The sequence below is a fragment of the Parasteatoda tepidariorum genome, chromosome 2 (assembly GCF_043381705.1).
Source record: "Parasteatoda tepidariorum isolate YZ-2023 chromosome 2, CAS_Ptep_4.0, whole genome shotgun sequence".
Taxonomy (NCBI): domain Eukaryota; kingdom Metazoa; phylum Arthropoda; class Arachnida; order Araneae; family Theridiidae; genus Parasteatoda; species Parasteatoda tepidariorum.
In genome coordinates, this window is record NC_092205.1 from 103179487 (window position 1) to 103197674 (window position 18188).

An 18188-nucleotide genomic window follows, 5' to 3' on the forward strand; every position below is an offset into this window, starting at 1 on the left:
TCAGTAGACAACCATGCGGACTCACAAGTATTTCACCAAACCTGTAAAATTATAAGCACTTTCATACGCTATGGACCAACGGTATGCCGAAATGGATGGTGGTTGAATGAATTGTGAAAATGGTGAATAGAACAATATGAAAAGCATGCTTTTGCATTATACATGGCGAAATCAACATTGTAAAAAAAATCTCATTTTCGCTTTTAGCTTCATTAATTGCTTTTTAAAAACACCTAACGAAAAAAGCACCTTTAGGCGCTTTTAAAAAACGAAAATAAGCATCTTTAAGCACTTTTTAAAAACACTATGAACCATGTTAATAAGGGGGTCTACTTTATCACAACTAAAGTGTTTTGAATAATCTAATTTGTAAGGAAGAAATTCTACAGTACTCACAAACCAGGATTTCGGTCTGGTCTCCCACTGGCAATGCAACTAGCTCCATATCCAGTACATTCTCCACACACCGTGCAAACCATACAATGATCATGATTCCATTGGTGCCTGCCAGCAGGGCAAATAATATCTGGCTCTTCCGATTCTACATCTTCATCTTCAGCATCGTCTTCAGTTGCCGTTGCCATGGCAATCGGATGAGGTACTGAGAATTGAATAAGCATTTAATACAATTCGATTTATAATTAACAAACAGAAAATAAAATCACTATTTCAACTCCTTTAATCCTTGATCAAAAGTCAAGTTAAGCGATGCAGTCAAAATTGATATTTTTAACGGCTTAAAGTAGAATGCAGAAAATTATATTCCTTCACAGGATTGTGTTAAGAAGAAATAGTTTTAGCTATTTTAAAAATAAAATGCTTCATAAATAACTGTGTTTTTTCTTTCTGTCAATTTGGAAATCAAATGAAAAAAGTATTTATTAGTTTTAAACATTGATGTTGGCAGGTCTCCAGAATAACTAATTACAGGAGAGTTAGTATAAAAGTTTTTTATTAATAATAAACATACTGAAGAATGTAACAGGAATACAGATAATATTGAAATGATGAAAGTAAGAGCAACTTATTTAAGTTAAAGGGGGAGGGGGGAATGAGCATTGAACAATTCAAATAGGTCTTTGTTAAGCAATCTCAAAGTAGTTTTATGAATTTCAATTACTGATTCTTTTGTAAGTAACAAAAAAGGTATTTTTATCAAGTATAAAATTTATAATTGATATTTCTAATGTGGTGTAAAAAAATAAATAAAAAAAAAACCTTTTTTTTAAAGAGGAAACGATTTCTAGATCTAACCAAAATTTTTAAATCTTGTTGCTAATTCTAATGCTCCTGATAATTTCAGTTTATTCTCCATCGAAATAAGTACTTCTTAGATGTGTTTTTGTGTTTTGAAATAATTCTTTTAAAATCTAAAGTCTAAAATGTTGACACACATTACAAAGAAAAGGTTTATTATAGAATTCTTTGAAATTTTTGATGTAAATTTTGTACAATGTTATCGATGATGTGAACTAAAAGCAAAGTTCTAAACATGAATTTGTTACTTTTGTCAAGCTTTAAGTAAGAATATATAGAATTTTTCTTNTTTTTTTTTTTTTTTTAAGATTTTAATTTAAAACACAGGCAATCATTTTATTGATCTAAAAAAAATATTATTTTGAAATTTTTCACACTACAGTTTGTTGTCACGCCATTAGCGTAACATTAAAAGTTTGTAATTTTTAAGCTAATATTTGCTGTTTCTTTGGAAAATAATTTATAAGTTTTTAAACTTTAGTTTAAATTTATATTTAAAGATCCCAGCTTACAAAACATAAAAATAAAATTGTTATCGGGCCGGTTTTTTTAATTAAAAAAAATAATAAACCGACACCTTAATAATTTAAAATTATAAACCAAAATAATAAAAAATTTTAAGCAAAAAATGATACTATACCTTCCCTGTTTGTACCATGAAGATATTCTCTACCACATTGACCTTTATGATTTATGCCAAATGTATAGATTTGTCCTTTTGTGGTCAGAGCAACAACGTGAGCTTTACCTAAAGCAGCTTGTGTCACCGGCTGTTTAATTTCTGTAACAAGACCTTAAACAAAACAAATATAAAAACAGTTATTCGACAATTTCTCTTCAAATTTTTGCATTTTATAACTAACAAAATGTATTTCTTGTATATGCAAATAACATATAAATGTGTAGCTTACCAGAATTATGATCTGCATGCACTGAGTCTTTTCCGAATAAATACAATTCCCCACTCTGAGTAATGAGAGCACTTGTTCCGTTGTTGCATGCAGACGAAACAACGTGATGCCCCTCCATTTTTATCATCTTTTTTGGTTTAGTAGGTTTTGGCTGCCTTCGTCCTTTGCCTAAGCATAGTGGTGATATAAAATTGTTATCAAAACAGGATTTATAACCATTAAAGTGCTTAAAGAGAATTAATTAATCAACAGTCTCGAAGAATGATAAAAAATTGAGAAAGTTTGAAAAAAAACCCATTACATGGATGTTTAAATATAAAAGTATGGCATATAAACTCGTGCAAATCATTTCATTATTATAATACAGTGAAGCCTGCCAAGTTGACCACCCTTGTAAGTTAGGCACCTGCATAAGTTGACNCTTACACAAGTTTTACTGTATACTAATATAATGCTTGATATAATTATTTTATATTTATATAATAAATTGTCTAATTTATCCTATCCTCAAATTTACATAATATATCATCTAATTTTTTAACCAATTGATACACAAACATAAACAAGTGCAAACAGTCACATCAAAACTGTATAGTCACCATGTATAGTATCACATGATAATTAAGATTTTACATAGAATCCTGTAGTGCGTCTAAGAATTTGGCCACGGACTGGATTTGTGAGGCAAAAGTTAATTTTCTTCGGTATCACAGAGATAAAGAAAATTATTACAATTCATAAATTGCTAATACAACACATTAAAATCCTTAGAAATAGCATTTAAAAATTGTTAGTTCTTTAAAATCTAATGGGTAGCAGATCAAATTTTTATTTTGTGGCGTAGCCAAGTTAACTGAGCTTAAGACAAAAGTTTTGCTCATAAAGGCTACGCTCTAAATACAAACAAAACCAGGTTCTGAAGAGTGTAAGTAAAGAGGTTTTACCTTTCTCGAACATACACAAAAGTAGAGCTTTTTACTCATTCAATCCGGTTAAACCTCTATACTTGCTTTAGAGATCACCGTACTTATGAAGCAAACATACATTCTACTGAAACAGTTAAGAGATCCCTAATTTGTGTAATTAAAAATGTATTATGAATATGTAACAAAATTTTGATTGGATTGGATGGTTAATGTACACTAACCTCACAAAGTCTACTTTGAGTCAGTTTAATGTTCTTTGTTAACTAAATTACTTTGTCAATTTCTGCTTATCTCTTTAAATCAATGTTCGTGATTTTTTTGATTTTTTAAAAAAAAAATCAAAAAAGTCAGATTTTTTTGATTTAAATCAGATTTTTTTTTTATTTAAATCAGATTTTTTTATTTTTATTCAAATACACTGTAAGAACTTTCATTTATGATTAAAAAAACTTTGTAGATGTTTAATCAAAATTAAATTAATATTAAAACTTTATTATAACAATATTTTAGAAGCTCTAACTTACTAATATAATTTTTCATTATAATACATAGCTTTGAATGCATAGCAACCATTCTGAAATAGAAAATTTAAAGAATACTTCAGGGGTTTGTCTAGGTTTTTCTGAGAGGTATACCTATTTTGTGAAAATTTAGACATAATTTGTGAAAATTAAAAATCATATAAAAAAATCAACACAAATATGTTAAAAATATGGATTTATCGTTTCTTACGAGACACAAAAATAAAATTTTAAGAAAAAAGTATTTTGTCAAATTATTCTACCGTTTTTCCTAAAGTTGAATTTGTGAAGGTACCGCTAAACGGTACTAAATTTGGCTTGGATAGACCCCTGTACTATGACTATTAAAACAAAGTTTCAATTAGTAAACCATAATTTTAATTTAAAATTGTGATTTCTTCTCTTTTTTTCTTGATTTTTAAAATGACAAAATAAATGTAACAGATTCTGTTTATAAATGTAGACATTCATCAAAAAATAAACAAATATTTAATCTATATACAGTACAGAACCCGTTATCCGGAAATCAGAAAACCGGAAAACCAAAAAAACGGAACGAAATTCGATAAATTTTCCCGCCTAAAGGAAAATGAGGAGAGAAAAAAAAACATTTTTTCCTCATAAGATTTTAGGATTTTTCTTTCTTTTTTGAAAGATGTTTAACTTACCATCATTTATAAAATAATCATTAGTGTATTACTTCATCGTTTTTTCTTCTCTTTAAGATTATTTACAAAATTTTTNGAAGAATTGGGATATCGGGACGAAGTCTCGGACGCTGCACAACAACCTCTCTCGAAGGCAAACTGTCATCTGCTTAAATACTGGACTTCAGCCTTTTCACTCCCTGCCTTGGCCGCCGGTTGATGCTCCTCCGCCGGTATTCCTCCGCGCAGGAACTATTTCGGTTCGTCCTCCTACCTTCGATCTTCGTTCCCATCCTCGATCCTTCTACCTCAGTTTTCCATGCAATCTGAACTGACGCAACCAACAGCCTCTACACTTACCATCATTTATAAAATAATCATTAGTGTATTACTTCATCGTTTTTTCTTCTCTTTAAGATTATTTACAAAATTTTTGTTTTTTTTTGTTGGGTTTAACAATAAAAAAACTGCTTTTTGAAGCGATTCAGAAAACTGGAAAAATCAGTTACCCAGAATAGCGATGGCCCCGATCGTTCCGGATAATCGGTTCCGACTGTATTTTTATATTAAGAAAATTATTTTTAATTCTATATCAAAATAGATAAGTTAAGCTAAAAAAAAAATTTTAAATTCTATGGACTCATTGGAATTTTTTTTCACAAAATTTCTTTATAGAAAATCAGATAATGTCAAAGATACTGTAAACGTATTATAACCCTACTGCTTCAAATAGACTTTGAAGAGAAGAATGACACTACATCAGGAGAAAAATATCTGAATTCATCAACCCTTTTTTTTTCTTTTTCTACTTTTGGCATATTAGGGTAATTTCATTTTAATATAACCTCAAACTTCAGAAATATACATTTTCCACCAATAAAATATAATGTAGATTTTAATTCCAAGATTTTTCATTCAAAAGGTGGAATTTTAATTAACATTATTTGCATTATTTTTTTGAAAAAAATCATGCTTATTAATTACTTTCTACAGCTATGCAAGTCTATATTAAGACAGCATTAAATGTTTACTTTAATTTGTACTTTCAATCTCAAGAATCAAAACATTTTTAAAAATGTAATTTTAAATGTGTTGGGATTTAACAAACACCAAGAACGAAAATAATTTCGTTAACTAAAATTAATTAATGCAGTAATTTATTTAAAATAAATTTTAAAACTAAGAAAACAAAATAATAGAAGTATCAATAATTTAAAACACTGATTTGTAACTTTTAAAATCAATATATATATATTTAAAAAGAAATAATTGATTTAAATTAATGATTTTTTTTTAAAAAATCATTTGATTTAAATCGTGATTTAAATAAAGCTGATTTAAATCAACAAACCCTGCTTTAAATGTTGTTCAAAATGTATTTTTCTATTTGTATTTTGATTTGATGAATTTTATATATTTTTTTCTCAAAATCACAGGAAGGTACATACTAGGTATCGAAGTCACATGAAAAATAATTTCTCTCAATTTAGTTTTTGTTCAAAAAGGATTAATACAGCATTTGGGCAGCCAAAGTTTGCAGCAATTTCAGTTCTGGCTCAAAGTCTGCAGGTTAGTTACCTGATTTTATATATATATATATAATGTCATTGCCAAGTGGAAGGATAAAAACAGGTCTTAGGCAGGGAAAAAGGGGTCAAAATTTATTTATTAATTATTGGAGTGAGAACAGCTATAAAAGTGGACATGAAATCGTTGTGCTCCTCAATAAAAGTTAGGGAAAATCTTGCTAAGTAAATCCGTAAAATGTTTCATTTTAGAGAATAAGGGAAAAATTAGTAATTATTATTGGTCTGTTAAAAGGGTCCAGGGAAAAAGTCTTTCTTATGAATTAGTTAGAGGGATAATCGTCAGAATAATAATTAATGCATACTTGAACTAAAAATAGATTAAAAGACCAGATGTGAATTTAAAAGTGTAAGAAAGCCTTTCGTTTTGAATAATAAAGAAAAGGATTTACAGAAAAGGAATAACATAAAAGGATTAATTAAAGCTTTTTATGTTACATATATATAAAACNTAACTGATACAGGGTGAACGGAATATGTGTCCAGCCACATAACCTAGTGTAAAGGAGCGGCAACTAAACATTTTAATAATTTGTAAGGCGCTCTTCTTTTTTTTATTTATTAAAAAAAAGAGAAAAAAATTCTGTAAAATTGCCTACAATGGCAAACATAACTCTGGTTAATAAACCAAACTAAAGGGTATTTAAAGCATTTATTTGGTAATTATTCCGTTAATATGATAACTGTCGACCCAAATTTACGGATTCAAAATTATAGTTCTTGTTACATATATATATATAAATATATATATATATATATATACATATATATATACAAATAGATAGTTCCGGGATTACAGGAACAGACTTCACGAGCATATAAGGGCCATCGCCTTTAACATATGCAGACTATCTCATCTTTTTGCAAGAGCTTTCACCAACCTTGCTTAACTGTGTGCCACAACATGTCAGATGCAGAATGTGGTTTGAACATGATGGGGTACCTTAACATTATGACAAATGCGTCAGCAAACATTTGACTCAGGTGTTTGGTCACCGATGGATTGGGTGAGGTGAACCAATTTGCTAGCCACCATGCTCTCCTGGTTTAAGCAGTTTGGATTTCTTTCTCAGGGATAAACTGAAAAGTGCTGTGTACATAACACCTGTCGATTCTGCTGTGTTTTTGCATATATCTACCGAAATCCATCTGCCAGCGAGTCTGCCAATCCCTGGACTGACAGTGTGATGTAGGCATCACTAGTTAGGGTGGAAACTTTGATCATCTTATGTGACATTTTTACATATCATCTACAACAGCACATTTAATATATTCAACCAATAAATTTTTCAGATCATCTCAATCTTGTGTCTTTATTTCTAGTACCTGACATACTATTTTTCTGTGATGCTTCCTACCATGGGATACTAGACAGTTCTGAATCCTTGTGATGTCCCTTACCCAGGGGTAACTGTGAGCCTAACTCAAAAATCCTGAAAATTTCTCGAGTAAATTCATTAATGACGAATTTCAAAATTTTGTCCTCATAAATTTAAATCGATGTTTTCAAAGCATGAAATTCTAAACAAATTATATGCAGCATAATTTAAATGAATAATTATGTATAAGTTTACTTTTATTTATAATCACATTTATTATTCTAAAAGAAAAAATATTTGCAAATGAAAGAGATCCCAAGTATAAATTCTAGTTCTAATATTTTTAAATAAAATATACAAGAATTCTTAGACGTAAATGTGATCGATGATTTCTTGAAACTTCTAGACCTTGAATTTCCGGATCGCAGTTAGTGAAAAATCCGATTTTTCTGGAGCACAATCATCTCTTCCTACCTCCCATTAAAGTTTGTCCCAGGGACACCCTGTACATATACATATATATGTGTATATATGTATACATGTATTCATACATATATGTATATGTTATAAGTAGTATATACATTTGCAAAAGAACTAATGATTGATAATAAAAGAACAAATTAAGAAAACTGAGCTAGTACTTTGATCGCCATCCTCTCCCCTGCGGGCAGTTCCAGCAAAGAAAACACTGCCATCTTCTGCAACTAGAAGAGCATGCTGCCCATCATGGCCAACTGAATAATGGACAATCTTAGGTGACTTAGTGATGACCAATTCAGTCCATTTACCAACTGAAGGACCTCCGTGTTTCACACCCATGCTTTGAGCTTTACCAGAGTATAAAATCTATAATACATAAATATTACATTTTAAATCAAAAAAATATTAAGTAATTAAAAAAATAAAATAAATAATAAGTGGCTGGTTCATTGCCTTGGCAACAAAGAAAGCATGGATTCTTACAATTAAGAAGGAAATTACTCTATTGATATTTTTTGACACTTTCTTCTTCTTTTACATGGAAAAAGACGATAACATCTGCTGGGTTAATTGTGAGCCCAACTCTAAAATCTCAAAAATTTCTTGAGTAAAATCATTAATGACGCATTTCAAAAAATTTATGTCTTTATAAATTTAAATCATTGACATTTTCAAAGCATGAAATTCTAAACAAATTATATAGAGCATAATTTAAATGAATAATTATGTATATGTTTACTTTTATCTCTAAACACATTTATTATTCCACCAGAAAAAAATTTTACAAATGAAAGCGATGCCAAGTATAAATTCCAGTTTTTAAATAAAATATACAAGAATTTTTATACATAAATGTGATCAATGATTTCTTGAAACTTCTGGCCTTTGGATTTCCGGATCACAGATAGCGAAAAATCTGGAAATACGGATTTTTTTCTAGAGCACAATCATCTCTGTATTCATAATACTCATAAACACAGCAAACCTGTAGACCGCTACTTTTGAAAAATACTTAAATTGTAGATGATTTACGTGTTTTTAATATTTATGCAAAGAATCTACGGTACAGTTATTGGAATATAATTTTCAAGTGGAATGTAGTGTTCGAACACAATCTCAGTCTTTCAACCCCAAAGTGGGACGATAAAACTGGGGGAGGTGTTTTAATTAATTTCCCTGCTTTTACGAAGTTCTCACTGCCTTGAGGCTATACCCTGATGTTGTTTGAGAAGAAGGAATATTAATAATAATGAATCAATTTTAGTATAAACTGTAATTTAAATTTAACAATCTTACACGACTACAACAAATATTTTTATAAATTGGGTAATTGTGTGTAAAATTTCTATCAAACTAAACTACTAAATAAAAACTTGCTTTACACTTCCTTTTCATTTTTGTTTCTATTTGTAGATGCGTCAGACATGCATTGAAGACACGTTAAAAAAAACTAGAAAAACTGAAGGCATTAAAACTACAATAAAAAACTAGAAATATATCCCCATCGAAAAAATTATATTTATTTTTAAAAAATGCCCAGTTTCTGTTCAATTAAACCACAAGTTAAAGTGTGTTGTTTTAGTTTTTGCTTTTTTAAATTTATGAGTTTATAATTTGAAGACATAAAAAATTTCCAACTAATATGATAGTTAAAACAATTTCCCCCAAAATTACTGTTTAACAGTTCAAAAAACCATCTTGCTGCCCAAAAATGGTGAATTGCTATAAAGAAAATTAAAGTAATTAGAAGGTTAATGAAATGAGAAAGAATATTATAACCACATACTTTACCACAAACTGTCTTGATCAAAGCAAAATCTTTTCCTGCTGCAATGCTTACAGGTTCATCTTCGGATGGCATGTCTGTGCAAAAATAAGTATGATATAATGAATACTTCATTTGATACATTAAGAAATTGGCTTTACTTTCTAAACAAAATTTTTATGGCAACCCACTCATAACTAAATGCATCTCACTTTCAATCTATTTATTAAACTTCACATGACATTTGCCATGTGCACATTTTTATGACATTTAATAAATGTTACAAGTCATTGTTCTAAAATGCTGCCAAAAATTACTGTTTCTTAACTAAAAACATTAATGAAAAAAGACGACGCAAGACAAAAAGAAAAAAATTATATATTTTTTTTTCCTTATAAAATATTAAATAATAATTTTTTTAAGTTTCTCTCATAGACATGTGTACAGAATAAAACTTGTTATTCACTCTAAATTTGAAAGAATTTTAAAATAAATTTTAGATTACAAAAAATAAGAAACTGAATAATAAAAAATAAAAAATCATTAAAAACAGATGGGAATGAAAAAATATATAATTTAACAAGAAAAAATATATTATTTAATAACAAAGGTAACATATTAATATTCACTTTAAAATTGAAAGAATTTTTTCATTTTGTACTGAATAACAGGCTTCTATCTGCAAAGAAAATAAAAATAAAAAAAAGAAAGAAAAAAGAAACATTTCAAACTGTTCTACGAACAAAGTTCTTTTTGCTGACATCTCATCAAATTTGGTATCAAGATTCAGCAAGCAATTTTCACTTTTACGTGTACTTTAGATTTTAAAGAATATAATTGAAATATTATAAGAGATATATTTTTCTTTGTGTTTCATCATGACTGTTATTATAACACTGCATAATAAAAGAGTAAAACTATTATAATAACAGAAATTAAGTACTTACTTAATACGTGATATGTATTATCATCCTCAAACAAACCAGAACCAAAAATATCCAGGCATTTGCGAGCCAATTTCAAAGTTAATTCATGAACACAATTCATAGGAGATGAGCCAGGCTTGAACATTTTTATAATAAAGCTATCCTAAAAATTAACGGTTTTACAAAATAGTTTTAAAAAGAAAATTGCAATAGTTTTAAAAAAAAGTTTAGACAAAAATCAAACTTTTTATGGTAAAATCAAGACCTTAATTATTACCATTCTATAATAATCTAATAGTTTTTAAAAGAGAAATAATTTATATTTAATTTGTACCTCTTTTATGGCAATAATAAGTTCAAAATTATAACTAAGAAATAGTAACTTAATAAGAAACTAATTCATACTTAAATTATACTTTTTTACCCTAATAATAGCCTTAAAATTATTACCACAGGTTAGTAATAAAATAATTTTAAATTAGTAATAAAATAAGTTTATATTATTTATAATAAAAATCATACTTCTTTTGTGGCAAGAATAAGTCCTAAATTATCCCCATCAGAGAAAAAGGCACAAGGACCCCATTCTGGAACTAAATTGTAAAACCATGTTAATAAACAATGAGATGATAGCAAGAAAATATAAATACAATATCATATTAACAAATGCAAAACAAAAAAGGGAACCATAAATATAGATCCTTCCAAAATAATTTTACTTTTTTGATAGAACTAACATCAAGATGATGAACATACCTCTTCCTAAATTTTTAAAATAAAATTTACAAAAAATCATTACGGACATAAAGATGAAGATAAGATTTTTTTAAAAAAAAGCCTTTTACGAGTTTTTTTTTTATCTAATTTCTCATTTTTCGAATTTTTCCAGGCTTGTTTAAAACAAAATCAAAATAATATACAAATGAGACGACTTTTCAGCATTTTCCATGTAAAGCAAAAAGATACATTTTTATGCCAGTTACCATCGACTTCACACTAATAAAAATATTTTCACTCAACAATCCAGATAATAGTGTGGTTTTTTTAAAATTCTTTTTCATATTTTAAATAAAAATTTTAAAATCTTTTGTTTCGGATATTTTTAACATAATGTAAAAAAAAAAACAATATTTTATACTTTTGGCTTTAAATCTCTCTTTTTTTTTCTTGTCCGAGTTTGGTTTTAAATAAGAGTAAGTTAATCTATTTTAGTAGAGCCTCAATTCATGGGGAGCCCCGGAAAACAGAGGTCAAGGGGGAAGTGCAAAGCATGGTCAAAGTAAAACTATAAACAAAGAAAAACCCTGAAGTCCATAAGATGCACTAAATTAAACCACCCCGATTTGCAGAGCCAATTATGTGTCTACCATTTGTTTTTTTCCTACATGAAAGGTTTAGTTTACAGCATATTACTAAAAAACCTTTTAAGAGAACATCATTAAAATTGTAATAAAGAATAGGGAATTCAGTGAAAAATACAGTTTAATTAAATTATTTACACTTATAAAAATGAATAAAGCATGTCAAGTGAAATGTTATTCTCACATAAACTGTTTTTCTTCAAAAAATAAACTGTTGTGGAAAAAATCCTTTTTTTTTCCAGTCATATTCATATTTTTCTCAAAAAAAAAAAGGAAAATAAAACAGAACAAACAGGAACATTTCTAGGGAATTCTGACAACCCATTGAAATAAAGTAATTTCATTTATATTTTTGCAATGATCATCATAATTTTAAAAAAATCCATCAATTACTTTATGTTATTGAAAGGATCAGACACAGTTGTAAGGATTAGTTTGGATTTATAAAGTTTAACAATACTAGATCCAGAATCAAATATACTGCACCAAACAGAAATGACCTTGCACAAGTTCTACAGAAAATCAAATATACAGTGCATAAAATAAAATAGTAAACATCCTGAATAATTTTTGATCATAGTATCAAGTACCAAGACTCAATCTAATGGTTGAGCCTAACCTAAAATAATTATTGCACACAATTTTAGGTTAGGCTTTCAAACCATTAAGTTAGAGTATTAATGGTTTGAGAGCCTAACCTTAAACAGTGGAAGCATTTTTATGTTAGGAAATCAAATGCACTTTATCTGTATTTAGATGCCTTTTTGTTGAACCTCAAAAAATGAGCATAGTTGCCAACATGGACAGGAGAAAAAAAACAGTATATTTTACGAAATAATATAAATTCCATGATAATTGTTGCCCCCATTTATGTTATAAAATATTATAAACACAAAGGGATTTTTATAGTCATCAAAATAGAAAAACTGCAATATTTTCCGGTTATGATTAACATCAAATGAACTTGAAATGTTATGTATTATATTTACTCATAATTTTAAATAATTATAGGGATTTAATTCATAAAAGTTAATTGAAAGATTTTTTAATTAATTTAAAAAGAAAGTAAAAATAAAGTGAACATTTTTGAACAAAAAGAGTTTTAAACTGATTACTATAAATGTGGCTCACTTTATTGTGTATTACTAACAATGTATTTAAATATTTAAGCAAGCAATATTTTGTGCAAGATTTCTACTTTAAAATGGATTTTGTTAGAAAACTGCTCAATTTCAGTGAATTTTCTAAAATTACCAAAACCAGAATTTCTTAAAATACAAAAACCAAAATTTTTATTAAACCAGTAGACCAGAAGAAACAGACAAAATCCAGTAGAGTTGGCAACTATGAATGGGGGATAGCTTCAATCTTGAAAATATGATCCTAGTAGTTTAGACAAAAAAGAGACCAAAAGTAAGGTTAATTTCATTTTTTGCGCACTTTGCTATATCCTAAAAATTCAATAGCGAATCAATGAAATATTTAACACAATAATAAAATTTGTATGTCTGAAGATAGTTACAGCAAAAACTAATTTTTTTTCTTTAATTTAAAAACTGTCAAAAAATTTTAAATAATAAAGTATAATTTTTTTTCCCTTCATAATCTGGATAATATAATTTTAAATCATAAAATATAAAATTTGAACAGATATTGTATAGTTTCTGAGTCATCAAACTTTAAAAAGTTGAATATTTAAAGTTTGATAACTAAGAAACTATTTAACAAATTAAAAGTTCATTAACTATTATTATTGTAATATTTGCATAGAATTATCTTTGGATAAACAAATGTAACAATTGGAAAAATTTTTATTTATTTGCTTAACAAGTCCTTGAGACAAAGTGAAAAGTGCAAAAAGTAAAATTAGCATTAACACTAAACATACAATTACCGGTCAAATGATCATTTTAGAACTTTTGCATCGAAAATAGGCATATCATCTTATCGTTTTTGCACATTTGACTTCATGACTTTTTCTAACAATTATTTACAGTTAAAATTCTATTATTATTATTTTTTTGTATTTTATGTTTCGAATAATGCCTACCGTATACCTATTTCTACCACAACCGGTCATTTGACCAGGAGAACAATTCAATGCTTTATAGGGTTATCGGATCAGAAATGAGGATGTAATGTGTGTTCAACATATTGCATTACATGAGTTGCACATTTCTGCAAAAACTATTGCGTAATTAGTTCAATCAGAATAACTCAAAATTCAAATTTCAAGCAAGTATCTAAAATTTTAAATTGGCATTTTCGAGTAAGAAAATGACAAAAAATAAAAGTTTTGGTAAGTAGCTTATAATTAATTTTTATACCTTTACTTTATTTCTAACTACCTAGGTTAGTTTTTACCCAGAAAAATGTGGAAACAAGGAAGACAGCACAAGTTCTAAGAAGAAATACGTAATATAGGCGAAGAGTTTTCGAAAATCTATGAAGATTAATTTTCCGAAAAACGTATTTTTTTCATCAACGCAAGACATGCCAAATAGGATATTGTAACGATAATAAAACCATCAAAATTTGTTCTAAATGTGAAAAATATGTTTGCAGAAAATGTACAACAGAAACACCCTGCATATGTAAAAAATGTGCTGAGAAATGAATGAAAAATTCTTATTCTTTGTGCTTATAATACATAAAAATTGGCAATATACAATTTTGTTTAATTATAATTAAGTTTTTTGTTTATTTCCTTTCCAGCATCAATATTTCATACACTCAATCAAGGAACACAGAGTTAGGTCATTTGACCGTCTATAGTAGAAATAAGTATATATTAACTGTTGGTATATTTAGTGATTCAAACTTTTGATTGCTTTTCTGTCTTAATTATTAGCATCTTGGTTTTCTAATTAACACTAACCCTATTTTGAGGGTTAGAAATCCAAATCCATCAACAACAAAAAGAAGAGAAAGTGCATTTTTGTATCTGATTTCTTTACTTAAAATACTGTCTGCTTTAAATACTTAGTATATTTAAGGATTGATTGGACAATTAAGATAGAATACTACTATTTGAAATCCGATCATTAGACAAAAGATAAATTCAAGGTATTCCCTTTTCTATTTTACGCACTGTAAAACTCCTGATAACAAGATTAAAAATAGTTGTCATAAAATTTAATGGAATTTTTAAATATATTTTTAGTTTATTTGTAAATGAATGTGCAAGAGAAATATATTAATATATATATATTAAAAAAAACATTACCATCCACTTTAACACGTTCCTTCTCTTTTAATGTTTCTAGATCAATCTTAATCAACTCATTACAAGAACCTGCTTGCGGTTGAAAATATAAATAACCCTAAAAATTAAAAGTTTTACAGTTTAAAATAATCACACAAAAAAACTGTCTCAAATATGAATTGTAAAATTACGTCACTTTCGCACTTACCTTGCAATATCCTAACCATGCCTTTTCATCCACTTTAATACCACCTCGACTCATAATTATTTGCCCCTAATTAAAACAAAACATATTTCAGAACAGATAAATATTGTTTCTATAAAACTCATTAAATACATTTAAATACTTGCTTAGATTTTCACTTTTATAACAATAATTGATTAGTCCTAACATCCAATAATTGATTAACATCTAATAATTGATTAGTCCTAACATCCAGGGATGCCACAAACGACTATTTTTGTAAAAGGTGGTAGAAACTCAGTTCCCCTTTATTTATTATCTCCTTAATTATGATATGGTATTGACGACTTACATTTCATATAATTCATATACAAACATTTTTTGCATTCACTTACTATGGTAAACTGAAATAAACATGCTATAAAAAGTTTCTAATTTTGATTTCTTTTTTTAAAAATGTTGAATTTCATTGGTTGCACTTTTTGCATTTTTAGTCACCCGTGGCAACCTGAAATGCACCACAATGAAAGAGATTACAATAGTCTTTACTTTTTGTTTTGTAGTGTAATGCATTACTTTTTGATTAATGATTAATGTAAATAAAAAATAATTTTTGAATTTCATTAATGAAAATAAAAAAATATTGTAGAGTGTAGTATAATGCCAAAAAGAAAAAACTAGTTTATAACAGTTACCGTTACACTACCTTTAATATTAGTTATGAAACAGAGTTAAATTGAAGCTGATAGCAGCAAATCTTGTGTGATTCCAGCTTGCTCTGTAACTCTCTAGTACTTTATTATTTAAAAGAATTACGAAAATTTAAACATTTAAAAATATATATATATATATATGATAACCTTCTAACATTTCTTTAACAGTGCATAAAAAGTTGAATGTTGGAGAAAAAAAATGTGTAAAAAATTATTTAGAGTAAAAAGATGGTTAATATAAACACGAATGAAATATTTCTTTATATTTTCATATACTTAATAAGTCAATTATTTTTCCAAACTATTTTTATAAATTTTTTTTGTTCAATCTTCAACTTTTTTTCAGTTCTAAGCATGAGTGTGATGATCAGGAAAATCCATCACCTAAAAGTATGTAGTTGAATATTGTAATTCACTGCATTTAAAAAAAGTAGTAGTATTTACATCAGTAATAGTAATTGTAGTTAATTACCAAAAAAAATTTAGTTTTTCCAATTACCGAACTAAATATTTTTAATCACATTTGTTATCATTACAAATTTAATATTTTAAGACACTAATACAGGGTGCATAGCCAAATCTTTTAACAAAAATTAAGCACCTTTTAAGAACTTTTTAAGCACTCAAAAATATTTTTAAGCACTATATACATTAACAAAATGCAAAATAATTTTCAAAGACTTTACATGATCATGATAAAATAACTAGTATGTGACAAAGAACTCTTTTCTTGATTAAATTATCCATTACAAAATGATCAAGAGATTTTCTGTTCCAATATCAGATGGTGGAAAATGAAGTCTGAAATTGAGAATATCTGGCAAAATGCAGAGAGTGCAAGAATCTCGAAGAATTCAGCTCAGTAGATACACATGCGTACGCGCAAGTATTTCATCAAACATGTAAAAATAATTGGCGCTTCCATAGGCTATGGACCAACGGTATGCCGAAATGGATTGTGGTTGAATGAATTGTGAAAATGTTGGATAGAGCTATGTGAAAACCAAGCTTTTATCCCTCTTGTGTTTCACTGCCAAATATAATGTGCTTGAACAAATATTTCCATTAGATGTAGCAGACTAAAGTCTTGTAATATGTGGTTTATTATATTTAATTACAGTAGGGAACCGATTATCCGGAACGATCGGGACCATCGCTATTCCGGATAACTGATTTTTCCGGTTTTCTGAATCGCTACAAAAAGCCGTTTTTTTTATTGTTAAACCCAACTAAAAAAAAATATTTGGAAATAATCTTGAAAAAACGAAGTAATACGCTAATGATTGTTTCCAAAATGATGGTAAGGTAAACATCTTTCAAAAAAGAAAGAAAAATCCTAAAATCTTATGAGGAAAAAAAAATTTTTTTAAAAAAAAATTGCGGAAAAATTTTTTGAATTTCGTTCCGGTTTTTTGGTTTTCCGGTTTACTGATTTCCGGATAACGGGTTCCGTACTGTATTTATGTAACTTCTCCTCTGCCATCAATCTCAACTGTGGTAGTGTAGCTTGCAAATGAACCAGAATCATCCTTGGGTAGTTGTTAAAGTGAATTCTAGACTATTACTATTTGTGAAATTTTAGTGCAACATAATCACTTTAACCCATTAATCTAGCATTACTAATTTTGGGATTCTTTATTTAAAAATTTTGCAGGGGAACAACATTTGTCAGAACTTTTTAAAACTATACAATACAATATATTAAGATCAATAATAAGTATTTGTTCTCAATGTATATCTCTAGATGGCAGCATACTTTCAGAATTAAAATGGTGAAACAGAAGTTTGATTACAGCAAAACTGTTGAAAAATAGTGTTGTATTTATTATCTTTCATTTTATAACTAATGTTATTTATGAGATAGAATATTATTTTAGAATAGGTATTTTTGACTTTGATATTTCTACTTTTTAGTTGCTCTTTCAGTATTTATAAATTATCCTCATTTTGGAATGGGGTAGGTATGAAAGGGTACTTGTTTTTTTTTCTCTGCTTTTTGTGCATAACAATGTTTATTTCAGTGAAAATTCATTTAAACATGTAATCTGACATATCTAATTATTAAAGCAAATTCTTCATTTTCTATTATATACACATGCGTCAAGGCATGATGGCTCAGGGAATAGAGCATTTGCCTTCCATTGAGGTGAACCGGGTTCGAATCCCAGCAACGGGCTGGTCAATGCAAATTCCACATTCGGCTTGCACTGACGAGTTAGAGTCCCCTTGCCTTCAGGCTAACCGTGGGAAGTTCTTGTGGTCTTCCTCTCCATGAAACAAAAATACGGGTTAATTCCATCATAAGTCCTCCACAAAGTCAAATTTCTCCCAATGCTTGATCCAAGTGTTCCCTTGTCTTCTGGATTGGGTTCAAAATTTCAAGGCTA

General features: G+C 28.1%; 1 protein-coding gene across 2 annotated transcripts in view; it reads right to left on the reverse strand.

Moving 5' to 3' along the window:
- Window positions 1-18188, reverse strand: part of LOC107440653 (E3 ubiquitin-protein ligase MYCBP2) — a 162622-nt gene that overhangs the window by 127654 nt on the left and 16780 nt on the right. For both annotated transcript variants that reach the window (XM_043049991.2, XM_071178081.1), the window contains exons 8-16: window positions 15113-15178; window positions 14926-15022; window positions 10861-10931; window positions 10360-10501; window positions 9434-9510; window positions 7809-8013; window positions 2169-2336; window positions 1898-2050; window positions 397-601 (exon numbers count right to left, since the gene is read on the reverse strand). In XM_043049991.2, coding sequence (XP_042905925.1) covers window positions 397-601; window positions 1898-2050; window positions 2169-2336; window positions 7809-8013; window positions 9434-9510; window positions 10360-10501; window positions 10861-10931; window positions 14926-15022; window positions 15113-15178 — 1184 coding nt within the window. The remainder of the gene's footprint in view (window positions 1-396; window positions 602-1897; window positions 2051-2168; window positions 2337-7808; window positions 8014-9433; window positions 9511-10359; window positions 10502-10860; window positions 10932-14925; window positions 15023-15112; window positions 15179-18188) is intronic.